At 34.0% G+C, this 20,964-nt stretch overlaps 2 protein-coding genes across 7 annotated transcripts in view; one reads left to right on the plus strand and one right to left on the minus strand.

The window, feature by feature from the left end:
• Window positions 1-19,909, plus strand: part of Fancl (FA complementation group L) — a 92,409-nt gene extending 72,500 nt beyond the window's left edge. The window contains exon 14 of the mRNA XM_040270938.2: window positions 18,147-19,909. Coding sequence (XP_040126872.1) covers window positions 18,147-18,176 — 30 coding nt within the window. The 3' untranslated portion in view covers window positions 18,177-19,909. The remainder of the gene's footprint in view (window positions 1-18,146) is intronic.
• Vrk2 (VRK serine/threonine kinase 2) overlaps window positions 1-20,964 on the minus strand; it is a 195,560-nt gene that overhangs the window by 104,570 nt on the left and 70,026 nt on the right. For 4 of the 6 annotated variants that reach the window (XM_078029150.1, XM_013357222.4, XM_078029149.1 and 1 more), the window contains exons 9-12: window positions 18,595-18,715; window positions 15,850-15,908; window positions 11,990-12,156; window positions 6,153-6,311 (exon numbers count right to left, since the gene is read on the minus strand). In XM_078029150.1, the coding sequence (XP_077885276.1) occupies window positions 6,153-6,311; window positions 11,990-12,156; window positions 15,850-15,908; window positions 18,595-18,715 (506 nt within the window). Of the gene's footprint in view, window positions 1-5,953; window positions 6,062-6,152; window positions 6,312-11,989; window positions 12,157-15,849; window positions 15,909-18,594; window positions 18,716-20,964 lie in introns of those variants that run through there. The other 2 variants (XM_078029151.1, XM_078029152.1) reach the window with 2 other exon arrangements.

The raw sequence follows: 20,964 nt of genomic DNA on the forward strand, positions 1-20,964 counted from the left end.
AAACCTGTATTACAATGCATTGGAAAATCTAGAAAATACTGAAAAGTTTCTAGACATATATGTCCTATTAAAAAGAAAAAAAAAGGACACAAAAACTTAAATGTTTGAAGCATTTAAGTTTTTAATAAAAAGCCTTCCATCAAAGAAAAGTCCAATTTCAGATGGATTACTACCTGAATCCTACAAATACAGAAATACAAATGGACAGACTTTAAAGAAGGCTATTGATCCTTCTCAAATTATTCTATGAAATACAAAGCATGGTGGGACACGGAGAACACAACCCATTCTGTGAAGACAGCGTCACCCTGATACCCAAACCAGATAAAGGACATATTAAAGAAAGGAAATTGGAGATCAATATCTTTGATGAACACAGATGCAAAAATCCTTAGTAAAATTGTAGCAATCTCCATTTAAAAATGCATTAAAAAGACTGCAGAATCATGATCAAGTTGGATTCATTCCAGAAATTCAAGGTTGGTTCAACACTCAAAAATCAATAAATATAATCCACCACATAAACAGAATTAAGGACAAAAAATGACACGATCACATCAACAGATCCATAAAAACCTTTGGTAAAATTCAGTACCCATTCATGTTAAAAACAATGTTGAAACAATAAAGAGATGAAACTTACTTTAACATTATAAATGCTATATATGACAAACCCAAAGAAAACATCAGCTTTCAGCTTTCCCCCTAAAATCAGTAACAAGACAAGGATGTCCACTGTGCTCACTGCTATTAAATATAGTTCTTGACGTTTCTTCTAGAGCAGTAAACAAAAGAATGAGTTGAAGGGCTATAAATAGGAAAACAACAAACCCAAATCATTTGCAGATTATAGGATTCTATATTTAGAAGACCCCAAAAAACCTCTACCAGAAAACTTTTGAGGTTAGTAAACAAATTCAGCGAAGTATGGGATACAAGATCAAAATAAAGAAATTTCCTACACATGAATAACAAATGCAAAATAATCAGGAAAAATAATTTTGACTTACAATTGACTAAAAAAAAACAGAATAAATCTAACCAAAGGATTGAAGATCTATGATTAAAAATCACAGAACACTAAAGAAAGAAACTGAAGATCTTTAAAGATGAAAAGGCACGGTGTGCTGGCATATACCTATAATCCCAGATAAGTTAAGAAGGCAAAGACAGAGGATGACAAGTTCAAAGCCTGTCTCAGCAACTTAGTGAGACTCTCAGCAAATTAACAATACCCTACCTTAAAACTAAAAATAAAAAGATTGGAATGTAGCTCAGTATTAAATTGCCCCTATGTTCAATCCCCATTACAAAACCAAAAACAAAAAACCTGATCAAAATTCCAATGACATTCTTCATAGAAAAAAAGTCCTAAAATACATAATGAACACAATTCAACCCCCCAACAAAAACAAAAAGCAAATAACCCAATAATTCGATCAATAAAGGGGCAATGAACTAGACATTTCTTAAAAGAGGAAATAAAAATAGCCAACAAATACATTAAAAAAGTTTGATGTCATTAGCAATAAAGAAAATGGAAGTCAAAACTACACAGATTTCATCTCAGCCCAGTTAGAATAGCAACCATCAAAAAGATAAAAAAAAAAAATAGTAAGTGCTGGCAAGGATATTGGGGAAATTAATTTTTACTTATACATTGTTGGTGGAACTAAAAATTAGTACAAACATTGTGGAAATAAGTATGGAGATTCTTCAGGGGACTAGGAATGTATCCAACATATGATCCAGCTGTTGTACTCCCTAGTGTTTATCCAAAAAAACTGAAATCACCATATTATAGCAATACAACATTCCAATGTTTATAGTAGTGCAATTCACAAAATCCAAGTTATGGAAACAGGCTATTTGTCTGTCAACAAACCAATGAATAAAGAAAACAAGGTATATATACAAAATGGAGGGCTACATAGCCATAAAAAAAAGAATGATATTATGTCATTTGCAGCAAAGTGGATGGACCTGGAGAATATCATGCTAAGTGAAGTAAGCCAAACTCAAAATCCAAAGTCAACTGTCATCTCTCATATGCAGGAGATAGAGAGAAAAGAAGGAGAATCTCTCAAAAATATAAGGGAGACCAATAGAGGAGAGGAATGAGATCTGGGGAGAGGAAAGAAAGGATAGAAAGGGAAAGAATTGGGAAATAAAACTGACAAAATTATCTTAAATAAATGTACAAATATACCATAATGAATCCCATCTATATAATTATAATGCACAAATGAAAAAATATATATACATATAAGTAATCAGAAAAAATATTGGAGGAGATGAGGAAGGAGAAGAGGTAGAAGAAGGATTCGAGTACTGGGAAATGAATTGTAACATTATTTTATATCCATATATGAATATGTCACAGTAAACTCCAATATTATATATAATTCACTGACATTAAAAATAAAAGGATGAAATAAAAATGAAAAGACTATAGAAAATCTAAACAACTGTATGAAACAATTTAAACTGATTAACATTTAAAGAATAGTATACCCAAACTTCAGAATACATATTTTCAAAAAACACACAAGGAACATTCATCACATTTGAATTTCTGCTGGGTAATTAAACAAGGTTCAAAAGTTTCAGTGATTTTAAAGGACTGTAATAATAAGTATATTATCTACGATGACAACAAAATTAAGTTAGAAATATAACAAAAAGGTACCCAGAATATCTCCAAAATATTTAGAAATTAACAAACCTCTAAAAAATCCATGTTTCAAAATTTAAGTCAAGTGCAATTAGAAAATATATTCAACCAAACAATAATGAAAACACGATATTTGAAAACCTGTAAAATACAGCTAACAACAAGGCACTGGCACCAAAACAGGCACATAGAGCAATGGTACAAAATAGAAGACACAGAGACAAACCCACTTAAATACAGTCATCTCATACTAGAAAAAGGTGCCAAAAACATATAGAGGAGAGAAGAGAGCCTATTCAACAAATGGCACTTGGAAAACTGCAAATCCATAGGTAACAAAATGAAATCAGACTCTTATCTTTCATCCTGAACAAAACTTAACTCAAAGTGGATCAAGGACGTAGGCATTAGACCAGAGACCATGCACATACTAGAAGAAAAAGCAGGCCCAAATCTCCATCATGTTGGCTTATGAACCAAATTCCTCAATAAGACTTTTAAAGCACAAGAAGTAAAATCAAGAATCAATAAATGGGATGGTATCAAACTAAAAAGCTTCTCAGTAAAGGAAACAAGAAGGAGAATAGAGAGCCTACAGTGCCATCTGCACTTCAGATTAGAGCCTTAACCTCCAGGATGGATGAAGAACTCAAAAAACTTAACACCATAAGCAAACAAATAACCAATCAATAAATGGGCAAAGGAACTAAACAGACACTTCACAGAAGAAATATGATTAATCAACAAATATATGAACAAATTTTCAAAATAACTAACAATTAGAGCAATGCAAATCAAAACTAAGATTCCATCTCACTCCAGTCAAAATGGCAATTATCAAGAATACAAGTAACCACAAATGTTGGTGAGGATGTAGATAAAAGATACACTCTCACATTGCCCTTGGGATTGCAAATTCATGCAAACACTCTGGAAAGCAATATGGAGATTCCTTAGAAAACTTGGAACGGAACCACCATATTACCAAGTTATCCCACTCATTTGCATATACCCAAAGCACTTAAAATCTGCCTATTAGAGCAGCCACATCAATATTTATAGCAGCTCAATTCACAATAGCTCAGCTATGGAACCAAGCTAAGTGCCCTTCAACAGATATATAAAGAAAATATGGTACATATACACAATGGAATATTACTCAGCAATAAAGAAGAATGAAATTATGGCATTTTCTGGGAAGTGGATTGAACTGGAAACTATCATGCTAAGTGAAATAATCCAATCCCCAAAAAATCAAAGGCCAAAAGTTTTCTCTAATATGTAGATGCTGACTCACAATAGGCAGGGTGTGGGGAGTCCAGGTGGAGTTTACTGGATTGGATGGGGTGTGGAAATAAGTGAGGGAAGATGGGAATGGGAAAGAAGAGTAGAACAAATCAAACATAACTTTCCTATGTTAATATATAAATACATGACAGTGTAATCCCACTTTATGTACAACCACAGAAATGGTACTTATACATGTATGTATATGTCAAAATACATTCTATTGCCATGTGTTAACTAAAAAATGCAGCAAAAAAAATTGTGACACTGAGGTAAACCACAGTTTCTTACGTTTTTTTTTAAAGAAAAATACACTATTAAAAATTTCATAAATTGAACTTTTGAATAAACACATAAAAAGTTCTACTTGTTGAATATAGTATTAAAAATAAAGCACACAACTTAAAAGAAGATCTCAAGTGTGTGTGTGTGTGTTGTGTATGTATTTAATGAGGATCCTGTACATAGAATACACAAAGGACTTTTAAAGCTTTATAATTAAAAGACAAACATCCAACTAAAAATAAGTGAAAACACTTGGAAAGACATTTCTCCAGAGTAGGTAAGAAATGGCCACAGGGGGAAAAAATGTTCAAAATTATTAGTCATCAGATAAATGACAATTGTAGTCACAATGTACTAATATATACATTGGAGTGGCTAAAATCTAAGGCTAGATTGACAACACCAAATGTTTGGGAGGGAGTGGAATGACAACTATATCATCATGGTGGCCAAAATCAGGAGCAGCCCAAGTGTCCATTAATAGGAAAATGGACATGTAAAATGATGATTCCATGGAGGACTACTTAGCAATGAAAAAGTACAATTTACAGAGCCATGCGTGAATACAGGCAAATCTCAAACACATGCTGAAAGATGATGAGCGCAAAACACTGCTCACTGTAGGAACGCATGCATATGAAATCCCAGAGAGGCAAATCTGATCTAGATATGAGAAACAGAATGTCAGAACAGGGCTTGCTTCTGAGGGATGGAACTGACAAGGAAAAGGAGCACAGGACTTTCTGGAGTCATAAAATGTACACTAAAAATCTCAAAATCTCACTGCCAGTTTAGCCAAAATGAATCCATTTCTCTGCTTGAATCCAGGTATCAATATTATAGCTCCTCCCTGCCCAGATACCAAGTGACACTGGTGAACTGGAAGATTTGAGAAATATTCTCACTGAAGAGTTAGCATTTCTCAATTTTGTCGCCAAGCAGTAATTTAATTTTATAAATTGGAACTATAAAACACTATGTGAAGTGGATTCTGTTTACATAATCTCAAAACAACAAACAGTGCTACTATTTACATGAGAATAAGGTTAAAGATTCCTCCCAGCACTAAAAGAAGTGCTTCTCTCTGAATATACTTTGCTTGCTGGCTGGCTGAGGAATACATAACTATTAGGCTTCTAATTTTTGCTTTAGCTGCCAGGAAGTTCAGAGCCAAGTTCAGTGCTCAGTTTAGTGATTAGCACCTTAGCCCCCTGATATATTAATTTTTTTCTAGGACAGAGGGTGTAAAAGGTGGTATTATAGTATCCTGTTCATATTGTGAACCACTTTAAATCATCTGGGGAAAATAGTGACATATAAAACACATAAAATGCTGGCCAGTTTGACAAAATCAAATATTTTTTCAGTCTAGATATAAACATATCATATGCTTCTTTTATCAAAAATAGTTGGATTAGGAAGGACTTTTACTGTTGCTTAAATGAGCCTTCTGCAAAAGGTATGTCACTATCCAGCCAAATAAATGATCAAATCATGTAAAAAATCATCACTTTAAAATACAACTTACTGATAGGGAAACACTTCACTTATATCTAATTGTAAGGGTTAGACTTGAAGAACCAATGTAAAAGTATGGAATATGCATGTTAAGAGTCCCTCATGCATCATAGATAGCATGAGAAACTTAAGTGCACTTCATTACATTCTTAGGATAAAGGAAGAAACCAGATCAGTACACAAATGTGCTCACTGTTACTTTTCTGCAATAACTAGTGTCGGCTGCCTTTATTTTTTATCAGCGGGATAGGATATCTTCTGCCCCTTCTCATTTAACAAAGCCATACAACCTTGGACCTAAGGAAAAAATAAATTGTCTTTATTCCCAGAGGGAATATTCTAATGTAGCATTAATCAAAACAAAATGAAACCCAACCAACCCCCTCACCTGAGCTGCTTCACTGTTCATGGATCCCATCAGCTTGTCCTCCTTTGGCACTCTTCTCCAAGTGGCCAAGGATTCAGCACTTCTCTCACTGTGAACTCTTTCTGCTGACTTTTCTTGCATCTGACTAACTTGCTTTGTCGCAGCCTTTTGTGAATCAACCTGTTGGAGGGAAGTAATGATTTATTATGAATTTTTTTGACATTTCATATTCTTTAAAAAAAAATCCTAAACTTGCCGCACTATAACAAAGACAGAAAGAGGGAAGCAACAATGAACATCCCTGGAAAAATACTGTGGTAGCAAGATCCAGACCCTTTCTCATCAATGGGACAAGAACAATTAAAATTAATGTCACTGTTAGGCATTCTTTAGAAATTATCTCTACAGATAACTTGCTTACTGAAAACCGGCATTTTTTTTTTCTGGAAAATTGTCACATTTTTCACTGCATGTGAATTCATTATTAACCTTTGCTAGGGTGGATCCAGTATATCTTTGTAGTTTAATTTCTTATTAATTAAAATCTTAGTTTTCTCTCGTTGAAGTGAGTCTAATTAATGTGAGAGTAGAGAAGGAGATGCTGCTGCTCCTTGCTTTTTGCAGGTAGTTTAACCTGTGAGCAAGATGAGTAACGGTTCATGTCATCTAGTACAGTGTGCCAGTACCAGAGGTTAACTTCTGCAACAAGCTTGCTGTCTCTAAGGTTTGTCTTTCACACCATGGTGCTATCTGGGGGATGGCTGACTCTCAATAACCTTGAAGAGACACAGAAATAGAAGGGCAGATCCTACAATACAGCTGGAAGATTGAAAGCTACGTGAAGGTCCTTATGTGAAGTATTTGTTCAGCAGTTTCATGTTTACAGCAGCTGAAAGTGCCATCACCTTTTTTCATGGGTTAAATAGGGAGCAGAAGACAGGAACAGCACAAAGGGAAATAATGGAGTAGCCAGTGCCAAGACAGAGAATAAATTACATTGGCTGGGCAAACAGAGCCTTAATTTGTAGTCTCTCGATTTTTAGCTTCTATTGCCAAGTGTGTTCATTCCATCCCTTTAAAATATGCTGGTGTTTTGTGGCTAGCTCTAAGTTGTCACAACACCATTCTTTATTTCCACCTCCTCCCGGATCTCAGCTTATCAAAGAATGGCAAAACTACTGCCTTTCAGTAACCTGCAAATTGGAAATGTTTCCTAATCACTCAGGGATTCTTTATTTCACCACTCAACCATCTCAAACTACTGGGAAAATTGATGGGTAACCATCTTCTGAGCCACTCTTCCAATGACGTCATCTTGGTAATAAATGTACTATCATACCTCTAGTGAGAGACAAAGGGTCTCCTGAGGTGTTACACACTGATCCTCTGAAAAGACTGGCTTAGTAAGCATTGTGAAAATGTGTTCTGTATTATAAAGAATTGAGATATTTCCCCTCCATCTTTACTGAAATATAATTGACAAATAAAAGCTATGTATTTAAGGCATATGCTATGTTTTGATATACATATACTTTGTGAAATTGGCAAAGTTAAGATCATCAACTTGTGATAACACATGGTATTTGTCTTTCCCCCTCTGGTTGATTTCACATAGCACAATGTCCTCTTCCACATTGTTGCAAATGGCAGGATTTCTTTCTTTATGGATGGATAATATTCCACGCACACCATTTTTCTGGGGGGGGGGGAGAGAGGGGTACTGGAGGTTGAACTCAGGGGCACTCAACCACTGAGCCACATCCCTGCTCCTATATTGTAGGTTTATTTTTATTTTTTTTAGAGACAGGGTCTCACAGAGTTACTTAGCACCTTGTCGTTGCTGAGGCTGACTGTGAACTCATGATTCTCCTGCCTCAGCTTCCTGAACCACTGGGATTATAGGTGTGCACTACTGTGCCAGGTTACCACATTTTATCTATAGATTTATTAGTAAAACCATGTTCTTTCTATACCTTAGTTATTGTAAATAATACTATAATAAACAATAAACAAAATGTACTTAGTGAAGCAAGTGCTGCAATAAATTAAAAATAGGTATTGCAGAGACCTCTAAGACATGATTATTTCACTTCCTTTGGAAATGTACCCAGAACTGAGATTAGTTGAGATATCATTGAGGATTTTAGTATCTCCTGTATGCTAAGCATTTTAGGTACCAGTTTTCTCACCATGAGCCTCTGACATAAAAGTAAAATATGCTCAGTTCTCTGTGATGGTTCCTGGTGCACATACTGTCATTGGTTGGATGGTTAGGCTTCATTGCCATGAACTCTTCTAGATGATAAACAAACAATATCCAGTGTATGGGATATTTCTAATTCTGGGGAAACTTAAAATGATGAGAGAAAAGTGGGATGATTATGTTTAATTCTTAATTGTGAACAGAGTATAACTTTCTGTTTCTCAAGGATATGAAAATATAGAAAACAGCTCAGGCACCCCACATATTCAAACCAAAGAACACTATCCAAATACGTGCCATTTTCAAAAAAGTTGCTATTCAAAATAAAGTAGATTTTATCTAATTTTCCATTGAAAATTTGTACTGTTTTCTACAATCAAGCATACTTCTAGACTTCTAAAAATCAATAAAAATGTGCTTCTGATTAAGAATTTGTATTGCCACTTTTCTCATATACATAAACTAAATAGGAAAACAAATTAATAGAATTATTTTGAGAATTAAAGCTCAGTAAAGAATTTTGAAAATTACTATTACTAATAATACACCTTGGATTTGCTGTGGAAAACTCAGATTTAGGGTAAATGAAGGAACAAACTTACTGCCTGAAATGCAGAAGAGCTTGAACATTTTTACTCTTCTACCTTATTAAAGATTTGAGGAAGAATGGGTGGCTCATTATGCCCAAGTGTCTACAACATTACAGTATGGATTCAGGCACCTCAATAAGGAGAGACATATTGATAAAACTAATAAAAGGATCTACCAGTTCTTGAAGTAGATTATCCAAGGGTTGAATTTGGACCTTCAATAATACTATTTTCCAATTTGCTTTGACATTCTCATCTGTGAATTCTAGAGTTTTAGTTCACCTCAATAAGTGTTCATACTAAAATATGGTTTTCTTCATTGAATTTTGAACATTATATTCCCGTGGGGAATCGGGGTACATTATCTCATTGTGGAGACCATACTTTCCAGGGACATGGCCCTGAGTTCCGTCTATTGGATGTGTATACAAGTGCGTGCATATACACACACACACACACACACACACACACACACACACACACACACACACACACCTCTGTGGGTAGCATAAATAGACTGCAGCAGCCCTGATGATAGAATCTTCTAATTTGATTGACAGTGTGACCACAGGAGCTGCCAGAATTACTAGCAAGTGACACCAGCTATACATACCATGATTTTGATTGAGGCAAATACCCCAAAAGATTTGCTTTTCAAGAAAAAAAAAAACTATCAATTTCTTTACTATCTTGACAAAACTTCATTTCCAACTGAACTATAGTAATAATATTTGAGGACTTCAAAAGGAAGCCTTGAATTACTGGGAACAGTTTATGATACCTAGGAAAATCTATTAGAAAAATATCTCATTTTGCTTTGCAAAAAGATGTTATAAGTGTGCTGCAATTCTTATTAGACTCTAACCCAAACATGTTTTTTATTAAAAAGGCTAAATTTTCCTTAGTGTAAGTTTCAAATTTTTTGAATGAAAGAACATTCATAACTTCTTCCCTTTGAATAATGAATGATAGAAACATTTTATTTATATCTGTATTCCTCTTTGGGCCCAATGATTTCTTTTTAAGTATCTTTGTTAAAAAAAAAAAAATACAAGTCCAGAGTTTATTCACTAGTCTGTTAACTAATTACAACAGTCCACATACAGAGTAACAAGAAATATTTTATAATAATAAGAGGACTTTATGACAAAAGAAAAACTTGGGGCCATGTGGTTGATTTCATTCTGGCTCTAAATCATTTTTGTTATAGAAACAATCAACTGTGGAAATCATACTACACTTGTATCATTTGCAGGAATTAAGCACAGGATAGCTTATATTGTTATACTTTGCATTTGGAAATTTCCAGGAAACTGTATTTTATACTATCATTAAATAAATTTGTGCACAATATAAAGTCATTAATAATTAAATACTGATCTGCTGTGAAATATATCTTAACATCTATACGTTGGTCTGATCACACTGTTAACCAAAACTAAGGTCTTAAGAATGCATGTTATTCTTAAGTTATTAAAGTGTTTTCTTTTTTACTCATAATCAAAGTGTTCTAATCAAAAGAAATAAAGTATTTTTTATGGAGCTCACTGGCAAAAATGTTTTATATTCTATTCTCTGTATATAAAAATGGTTTCATAACAAACAACCTTTGAATCTGATGAAACTGAAAATTCTGGTGGATAATAATCAGAGTTTTATATCAGAGGATACAGTTATTGGTTTTTAAAATGGCTTTTTTATATTTCAATTAAGTTTATGAAACTGAAAAACTACAAAAAAGGAAAAAAATTCTACTTAAATTAGTGTAGATTAACTGGTGACCATTACTGCAAGGGAAATACTATGTCAAGGAAATGGCTCTTTGTTTTGTTGGAAAAGTGATAAAAATACAAAAGTCAATAAAACTGTTAAAATAAGTCTCAGTAATTACCAAGATCAAAATCCAGTGGCTTTTTATTAAACATGAACTTTTGTTCTGCCTTCTGCAATACGTAAATAGTGCTGACAATTGGTTTGTGAGGCACTTGCTACAATAAAATGTAATTGTATCATGAGAGAAAGGTGACAATCAGGAGATCATGAAAAAATTACATATTCTCACTGGTAGTTAATTAGCCATGCAAAACCTCCTCAAACAGATATTCTCTTCTATTAGGAATGATTACTATGCAGGCCTACAGATGTCAATACCACAGTCATTCAAATACTTCTTTTCCTACTAATTGAAGGTTGTAAAGCTCTGGTGCCAAGGTTTTGCTTCCAAAGAGCTAATTTATGACTAGAAGGATATTTTATGTCTTCAGTTGCAGCAGCTACAAAATTCAGCAAATCAGAACCATCTGTGCACTGATACTTGACTCACCATTCATCTCGCAGCCTATCAGTCACATTAGTTTGCATCCTGCATTCTTGGCTCATGAACACTTGTGATGATCCAAAGTTCATAAGAAATATTAAAAATGAATGGCATCCTGACCTTACCTTATTGTACATGCATCAGGAAAAAAAATGCCCTTCACTTTTTTTTTTTGCATGTGGACAGAGTCAAGAAAGAAATGGATATTTAATTACCTGTCCAATAATATTGCTTACAGTAGTCTCAGGCCTATGCCGAGTGTAAAGATTGAACATTTTTAAAATTTTTAAATCCTAATTCTTTGTATCAAGTTCTAATCTTTTTTTCTTTTTTAAAGAATGAAGCAAAGGAAGATGGCTGAATAAAGGAGGAGGCTTGATAGCTCTTTGTAAAAAAGAATCATTTGAAAGGATTGAAATATCAACCAATACAAATAACATCTAAGAATATTATTCAACACTAAATTATGGCTAAACTGGTAGGCAAAAACAAAGGGCAAAAAACTGAAGAAAACTCAAAGAAAAGAAGCAAATAAAGGCTCTCATGAATCAAGTCTGATCAGACATCAGGATGGCTTCATTTCCTTCACAGGACACAGCAGGCTACAGATCCTACACTAAGGTCAACCACCTCCTTGGTGCTGAGTTAGGGGGAACAGGAATTAAATATAATGAGCAAAGAACTGAGTTGTAAACAACTTCATTTGATAGAAAAGTTTCACAGAGACAGTCCCAAGATCGTTACTTACTTTTTTATTGGGAGGAGAATACACACGTGTCCTCTGGCCTTCAGTGGAAAACTCCAGTGGTCCTAAGGGTATTCCACCAGGATTCAGAATTTTCTTGAGCGTTTGATAGTCTGGCTTTTCATTGTAAGCTAAACTATAAACACATGCTAAAAATTCAGCTATTTCACCTGTGAAGTATTAAATTGTTTACATGTAATTCATATTGGCAAGATTAGCAAAACCTCAATAACCTTAAAAATCTTTCTATTAAGTTCTCTTTTGTACATATACCCTGATTAAACTAAAAATGAACAACCCAATAAAGACCACTTTTTAAATGATATTAAAAAATGACTTAAATATACCTACCTACAGATTTGACTTAATGGGATAAACCTTTTGCTGGTATGTTTACAGTCATCTAATCTTATGGGAGGAAGCAAATTTTAATATCATGTAGCTACTAAGGACTATACAAAAAGTATAATATTTCAGATTTGCTTCAGACATTGCTTTATTTTGAACTTTAAAAATTCAGTTAAAAAACAATGTAATTTTTTATTAGCCTCCTGACTTCAAAAGGAAAAAAAAATCAGTGAAAATTTTAATTGAAGTTTTCATTTTTCAAATTGTAACAAAATATTATAGAAATAATCTTGAGTTCCATGTTTTTAGCAAGGATTCAATTTAGACTGCACAAACCCTCCCTCAAGTCCTCCATACCTAGCTAGCCAGGTACAGTCACAACACAGTCTTGATTTTAGTTCAGAAGGATAAGGATAAGGAATTATGGACTCTTATTTTTTCTCTAAAATAAAACATATTCACATGGTTATCCTCCATCCCCTAAAAAGGTTGTGGACTACCAGATTTCATTTACATTTTTCTATTTTTATTTTTTCAGTACTGTGGATGGAACCTAAGGCCTCACACATGTTAAACATGTGCTACCACTGAACTATACATTTCAACCCAATAGCTTTTAAATATAAGTAGCATTAGTAACCAAAAATTACAAACATAGCTGCATCAAATTATTTCTAGTTTGCATTTTTGGTTTTGGTAGAGGTTAAATCTAAAATTGAGATAGAAGTAGTGGTAATATCAGATACTACTGAAAAACTGGTAGACTTTCATTTGTTCATAGAGCTGTTTAGATATGCCTTTCCCCTTCAAAAGATATTACTGACCCAAACACGAATATCATTTAATCTCTCACTTAGTTGTTTATGCACCACAACTGGAAAATGTGGAAGTAGTCATGAGAGGGCAAGAGTGGTTTCCTAGTAATCCTTCCCTTCCCCTCCAGGCCCACTCCACTCAAGGGGAAAACTGCAGAGGCATGGGTTTCACTTCCAATAGGGAAAAATTCCAAAAGCTATAGTTATCACCCCTTTCTCCCTATTAAAGTGAGAGTGACCACTTTATAGACTCCAGAGCTATTTTCATAAACAAAGTTAATGTGGCCAAAATGAGAACTCTAGGCTCTGCCTTTTTTTTTTTTTTGAACCTGGACAATTGAGCAATTACACAACTACATTTTTTCCTTTTTTATTTATGAAATGCATCAACCTGTGCTATCTAGCATTTGGTCAAACACATCTCTCTTAAGTAGCAAATGCTGCTGTTTTATCATCACATTTATAATAGGTTCCTGAAACCCCGGGGTAGGAACATCTAATTCCTAAAGGAATGATTAAAAAAAAATATTGAATTTCATTCACTACCATTTTAATGGAATTATTCAGTTGTTCTTTGGTCTTTAAAAGTGGTAAGCCAAGTATGGTATATATTACAATTCTGTTAACCAGAATATCCCAAATGGAGAAGAGAGCTGAGTTTGTGGGAACAAATCATTGTTGTAAGACAATGGAAATTCCTGGCACTCCACCAACTGATAGCAGCTGTGCTGCAAAGCCTTCATGGGACTGAGGTTTGGAAAAATGAGGTACCAGTGAGGTAGGAGAGGGATAAAATGAAAAGAGCCACTTCTATTATAAATTATTATTATAAACCTGAAGCTTAGACTATCATGATGTAGTACTGATTTAAATGTTAGCCTTTCAAGATCTGGATTTATTGTATTAAGTACATTTTTTAATTTACTAGCATATTTCTAGAGCTATAAAACAAAATGCTTTGAATAGGATGAAATTATGATATTCTTGAATCACCTGCTTTTTAAGCTAGTGAAATATTAAGTATCATTACTGACTATCATTTCAAAAGATAAAAACTTTTGAAGTTATTATTACACTGGGTTGGACATGGATGCTGCAAACCTCTTGACTATTTTATTTAATAAAACATCTTGGTAGTAAATGCTTTGCAAGGCCGTTGCTTTTTCATAGCTGGGCTTCCTCTAAGCACAGCCTCCTAACTTAAGAGAATGTCACTTAATATTCAACATTGTGTGCTTTAGGAATAGAAATCTGCATTTTATAAAAGCAGTATAGACTCGAATAAATGGCTTGTACTAAGGAACCAGGCGTGCCTCCTATCTAGATTTCTCATGTGATTCAATCTTAATTTATCTTTAATGAAAGAAGCATTTATCTTGAACAATCCAGAGTATCTATCTGAACTTTCTTTTCCAATTCAAACCTGAAGGACATATAATTTGAAAAATAAAATATCTTTTTTTTTTTGTCTCACTGAGTAAATAAAACAAACTCTATGACTTGGCAAAAACCCCAATTTAAGAATATTAGCCATAAAAGAATATTATCATTTTGTTCAAAGCTATTTCACATAGTCACAGAAACAAAAGTTTTATCTTGTAACCCATCTCCCCGAATGAGAGAGAGTCTTTCCTATTTGGTACCCTTCATCAGAAGAAAAGTACCACAGAATGGGGAAGACAGAAGACTCACATGGGGAAAGATGTAAGACTTAGAAAAGAGAAATGGGAAGCAGAACTGGACCGTTTCTCTTTCATTTCCTTTACAAACGAAAATTTTGGTTCTAGTCAAAGAAGGGCTGTGAATATAAGTTTAAGATGACTTAACTCTACTTTTCAAATCTCAAATGGGCACTGGTGCTATGTGACCTTAACTAGAGGTTCGGTGTAGAAATCTACTCTGAGAAATCAGTTAAAAGCTGACCTTGACATTGCCCGATGTAAACAGAGATTAAGATTCATTTTGCTAATCTGACTCTAAGAAAAAACAAGTATGATTGCAGAGCTGGTTGGTTCTTTCACATAAAAAAAAATAACTGAACTGTAAAATAAGTACTAAATAATGTGTCATGTATCCATAAAGAAATGACAGAAATTTGGGTAATTCTGAGTTGACTTACTATTTTATACTGATAATATTGTCAATTAAAGAACTCCAAAAAGTTTTGTATGAACTTAGAAAAGAAAATCCTTTGTCAAATATACCTCCAAATTCCAAGATCAGATACTTTGCTCATCAAAAAAATTTTCCAGTTAGGTTAGGGTATAACCCAGGTCTACAAAGCATTCGAGTGTTTAATGATGTGTTTTTTTAAATAATTGATGAAAAATAGTCTTTCCTTAGGTTGACTTTATCTTCTTTCAACAATACATAGAGAAGCAAACTAGAAAACCTTAATCCTAGAAAAACCAGATGCAGATGATGATTTAACCTGTGCATGATTCTCAAAATATGTATTTTAAAAATGCAACTGACAGAGGCTTGAACTCCACCTAAATAGTATCTTACAGGGTCCTTGTGTTCTAATGTCAGTGATGACCTAAACATTCTCTTCTCTAGCAACCTATCTGTAACCCTGAGGAGTTTCTTCCCACCCTGTGGGAACAGGAGTAGGTGAGTTAAGCAAAAACTACAAACAAGAATGACAAATGTTGTGACCTGAAAATCACAAGATAAAGCAGAAGTTATCATCCAACTTACAGCAACTGCTTCCAGATGGAGCCCACTTCAGCACTGACCCAGGCAGCTCATCCAACAGACTAAAACAAACAGAGGAAGACACAGTGAATCTGCGTCCAATTCTGTGTTCACTGTTTTAATTAGAAAACAAAACTGTAATTCTATCTTGGTAGGTCACCAAAATTATGACTTTCATTGGTGTTTTTCACCCACCTGTAATAGATTGGAGGATACATAAAAGTGAGGGAGATCCCTTCACTTTCACTGCCCAATTTTATACAATCACCTAGAAACTAAACTATGTAGAATTATAGTATGAATGATTTAATTAATTAAAGTATATACACACACACATAGGCATACACATATACATGCATACAGATTTACATATATATACCCACACGCATATATAAACATACATATACACACATACATATACATGCATGTACATATACACATACATAGATATACATATACATACATATATAAATTCAGAAGTAGGTGTATCATGATTTTTTTCTTAAAAACAAAGGAAAATCATAAAAATATATCTGGATTTTGAGGACATTTTTTCCTCAGGTATTTACTATTGGAGAGGCATATATTACTTATTCATGTATATTGTTCTCCATTGGGCAGTATTTTATGCTATCCTAAGATTAAACTGGTTAACAAGAAATTCTTGAAAAAACATTATAAGCACTTTCCCATGTTTTTGGCTAAATAAGCACAACTCTCTTAAGTTGTTTTTGGCACAAATATATAAATATTCAACTAAAATTACTGAAAATGAGTGAATAATTCACAAACTCAGGCAAAGGCAGAATAGCAGCAATAAATGCACCATTTTAATTTCATCCTATCTTGGGGGAAACAGAGGGGTTAAGAGAAGTATAATGTTATGGTTGAATATACAATCATGCCCTTATGAAGATACTCCATGCTATCCCTTCTTAATAAGTTTAATAAATAATGACTATGTATTACAAACCATAAGAAGTTTGAAAATGTTTAAAATGTTAAACACTGAAATGTTAGAATTCAGTTTATCTGAGTTATAAACTTCACAATGTAAGTTTACTGGCCTACAGGTTTACATTATCAATCAAACCAAAATGAAGATATATTAACATATAAGAATTCCCCAAAATGTAAATGGAGGTTATGTTTGACTTATTAAAACCTTGAGTTTTATATGAAACCTTAATATTCTGAGTATACATGTGTAGATATATTCATTATGGATCCTACAATGAATGCATCTATATATACATATTGACACAAACTAAAACAAATCATTAGTAAGTCCTCCTGAAAGTAAAACATGCATATACTCATTCAAATTAAAATGCTAGCCTTTGAAATAAAGTACATTATTCAAATTAGCTAAACTGAGTTGAAAAATTGGATATAAAAATGTCCATGCATACCCATTATTGTTTTTTTTTTTTTTTTTTGTACTAGGGATTGAACCCAGGGACTCTTAACCACTGAGCCACATCCCCAGCTCCTTTATATATTTTATTTTGAAACAGGGTCTCACTAAGTTGTTAGGGCCCCACTGTTGTTGAGGCTGGCTTTGAACTCATGATCCTCCTGCCTCAGCCTCCCCAGCCACTGGGATTATAGGCATGCGCCACCATGCCTGGCTATTATTTTAGTAATAGTAATAATAATAATAACAATAATAATAATAATAATATTGTAATTGTGCTCTGACTTGACACATACATTGGAGACCATCAGTTATATGAGGATTAATACAGACACATCAATTACCACAGTATATAACTGATTAGATGGTTCTAATATTTACTTATATGAATGTGTCAATTTTGGGTAAGGCACTAGGATAATTGAGATTCCAAGTAAAAAATATTTCACAATATGTCAGTATTTATAAATATCATCTGTATTATTGTGAATCTGTAGCATAGTCTTTCTTCCTTCAGAACTAATTCTACTCTGAATTTGAAGATTGATTTCTATGGATAAGCTACCCCTTTTAGTACACTTCTGTTGTGACTTGGCCTATTTAAAACTTAGCTGCCTTTTCCAAATGTGATATTGTATCTACAGATAACTGCAGCATATCTTAGTATATAATGAAAGTCTGGGTACTCTGTGCCACATCCAATTGACTTTCGTGGGCCTGACCAGTAAGAGAATTGTAAAATAGTAACATACTCTAAGTTTGACCTAATTCTTTTGCTAACAGAATCAGGTAATAAAAATTGAATGTAGAATATTAAAAATGTTTGTGGCTACAAGATTATCTCATATAAATGGCTCATATAAAATTTTTGTTTCTTCCTTAGGCAACAGAACATCCTCTGGAACAGGAATAAGAGGTCTATTGTTCTCACCTTAAAGATAAAAGCCCAAACGGTCCCATTTCACATTGTTGCTCTGCACAGTTAACATCAATCACACTGAGTTCAGACTACTTTTATACACTTGTATAAAATGCTAATTTGAAAATATTCTTCTTTGAAAACACCACCACCTACAATCTAAGCTCTGGAAAACACCCTGTAAAGGAATGGATATTTCACTTTATATTTTGCATTGCAATTCAAGTACATGTGACTTTATAGGTGTTATCTTAATGCATTTAATGTTTGTTTGTTGTTAAGAGTATTTTTCAATTAAAGAAATGTACTTGGTTGTCACAGTGGATGAATGGCAATCCTGAGATATTAGCTCCCTTTACTGTATCCCTTCAGACCTGTTGTAGTAAAGGATGGAATGCTTAAAAATTTGTACTTTGTTTTAGCAGTCTGGACAGCCACAGGGTCCTTCAGGTTCTGTTCCCAGGGAAGTTTCCCACATGACCACCGCAGCATGCAGTAGCCGAGGATTTCAACGTCACTTCTTCTGGACAGGGCTACAGGAGTAAACATTAAGAGGGGGGATAAGTAAGTTCTTGAGAAAAAGTGAAATCTTTGAGTGAACTACTATTGATGAAATATGGAAAAGCCAAAGAGGCGAAGTGTTTTGTTTGTTCAGCTGGAGCAAAACTTAAAACGCCCAGGCATTTGGCCCCAGTCCACAGACAGGCAGTGACTTGTTGCTGCTGAAAGTCAGGGTCAGTTTCTTCACCTCCTCCAACTTCATCTTTCCTTAGTCTGGCCTGTCACATGAACTTGATCCCCATGGCCTCTGACATGATCCAGACAACCCATAACCCGGCACCAACACTTTCTCAAAGAGCCAAGCAGTAAAACAAAGAAATAAATGTCTGCAGCTAAATTGCTAACATATGTTCCAGGAAGTCCATGGGGTCTGCATTGGTCATGCAGAGACCCTTTGAGTGCAGACTAAACACTGATGGCCTTTCCTGTTTTACCCACACTGGTGGCAGCATTTGAAATTGGAAGAATATGACAAAACTGCCATCTAGTGTGCAGTCTTAAACAGGCTTGTCTGGGGATTTTTCAGTTACATGAAAGTATAATTAAAATAGGTCCACTGCTTTGGATGCACAATTCTACAATGTTACAGATATTATCTTATAATTAAGCATCTCTAAGCTAAAACTCTAACCCCAGATCCTGGAAAGAAATCTAAAGGTGAGACAATGGATGGGACCACGGGAGAGAGGTGGTGGGGAGTGAGTGTGAAGCCAAATAGAGGTTCCCCAAATTTAATACAAGATGGCTTTTCATTTAAAAAAATACATTCAAAGAACATTTTCATGGCCCTGTAAATATCATTTATATCAAATCATTAAATGCTATAAAACTAATGTTATCATGATTTTATATACCTGTGTTAAAGTGCCTCTTATCAAAAGACGGACAATGAAACCTAAGAAAGGTGTCAAACATAATTGATACTTGTTAACAAGTCACTGGAATAATGATTGCAACATCAGCAAATACCCATAAAATAAACTCATTTTTAACAACCATTTCAAACTGTTATAAAAACAATAGACTGGTATTTATATTTCTACCACTACTTGAATGTTCATCTGTGTAAGAATAATATAATCTCCCAAGACCAATATGTGACTGTTAAACCTGCTGTAAACAGAATCCTGTTTTATTTTCTTTCATTAAAAAACTCTGAAAAGTCACTCAGTAAACTTAGTTTTTAATTTAAAAAGTCATCTACTAAGAACAATGATGCCATCAGGTTGCAACTACTTTTGGTTACCTTTCCTAAGTAGTTATAAAAGCAGAAGACAAGATCAGCTCTTACACGTACTCTATCTTAACTGCTATTAGAGTATTGGATTATTAAAGGCCCTTCAATCCAGAAGAATGTTACAGTCCCATGGGTGCCATTTACTTTCTGCACAAGCTTCAACAATGTCCTAATGCAAGACTTGGCTCTTGTATTAAAATAAAAACACAATCTCTACCATGCTGTTCTACAGTGATTTCTTTAGTAATAAATCTCCCATTAATAATGGAATGGTTCCATTTGTACAGATGTGTTCACAAGTCTCTTTTCCATTATGGCAATTCCCGATTACCACCACTTAAAAAATGTTCACATCCTCTAATTTTCAAAAAATGATATTTTGGCACCTGTTTGGATGATACAGACTACAAGAGGCCCTTTGAGGAAAAACAATCAGAATTAAAATGGAATGAACCTTCCCAGCCACTTCCCCCCACCCCCCAACTGAGGGATTAATTGATATGAAGCTGTAAGTAATGACAAGTCATTTAGATTTCTGAAGTCAATCTTTCATAAACTGGTCTTCATTTAAAATAGCCCTTTGAGAGTTAACTTTACTTCACTATTATAGTTTTTGGTCTTACCTAATTAAAATACATTATCACATATTCCATTCTTTCACTTATTTTCTTTCACTGCACATACACATTAATAACAATGGCTTAGCATTCTACCACTGTTTCCACTAAGTTCTATAAAAATACACATATTATTTAAAAGAACATCTAACAGTCACCCTTTTCAATTAGTAAAGATACGAGCATGAAGTGTTTCTGAGTATCTCTCCCTTACATTCCCTTCCAGAAAAACAGACTAAACAACTTGTTTTAGGAAGCTAATGTTTACTTTCCATCTACCATACAGTAATATCTGCTAAGTTAATTTTAAAATTCTAGAAGACAATATTAGAATCTGTGTGTACCACTTACATGCAGAACTACTCAT

The sequence above is a fragment of the Ictidomys tridecemlineatus genome, chromosome 12 (genome assembly GCF_052094955.1).
Source record: "Ictidomys tridecemlineatus isolate mIctTri1 chromosome 12, mIctTri1.hap1, whole genome shotgun sequence".
Taxonomy (NCBI): Eukaryota; Metazoa; Chordata; class Mammalia; order Rodentia; family Sciuridae; genus Ictidomys; species Ictidomys tridecemlineatus.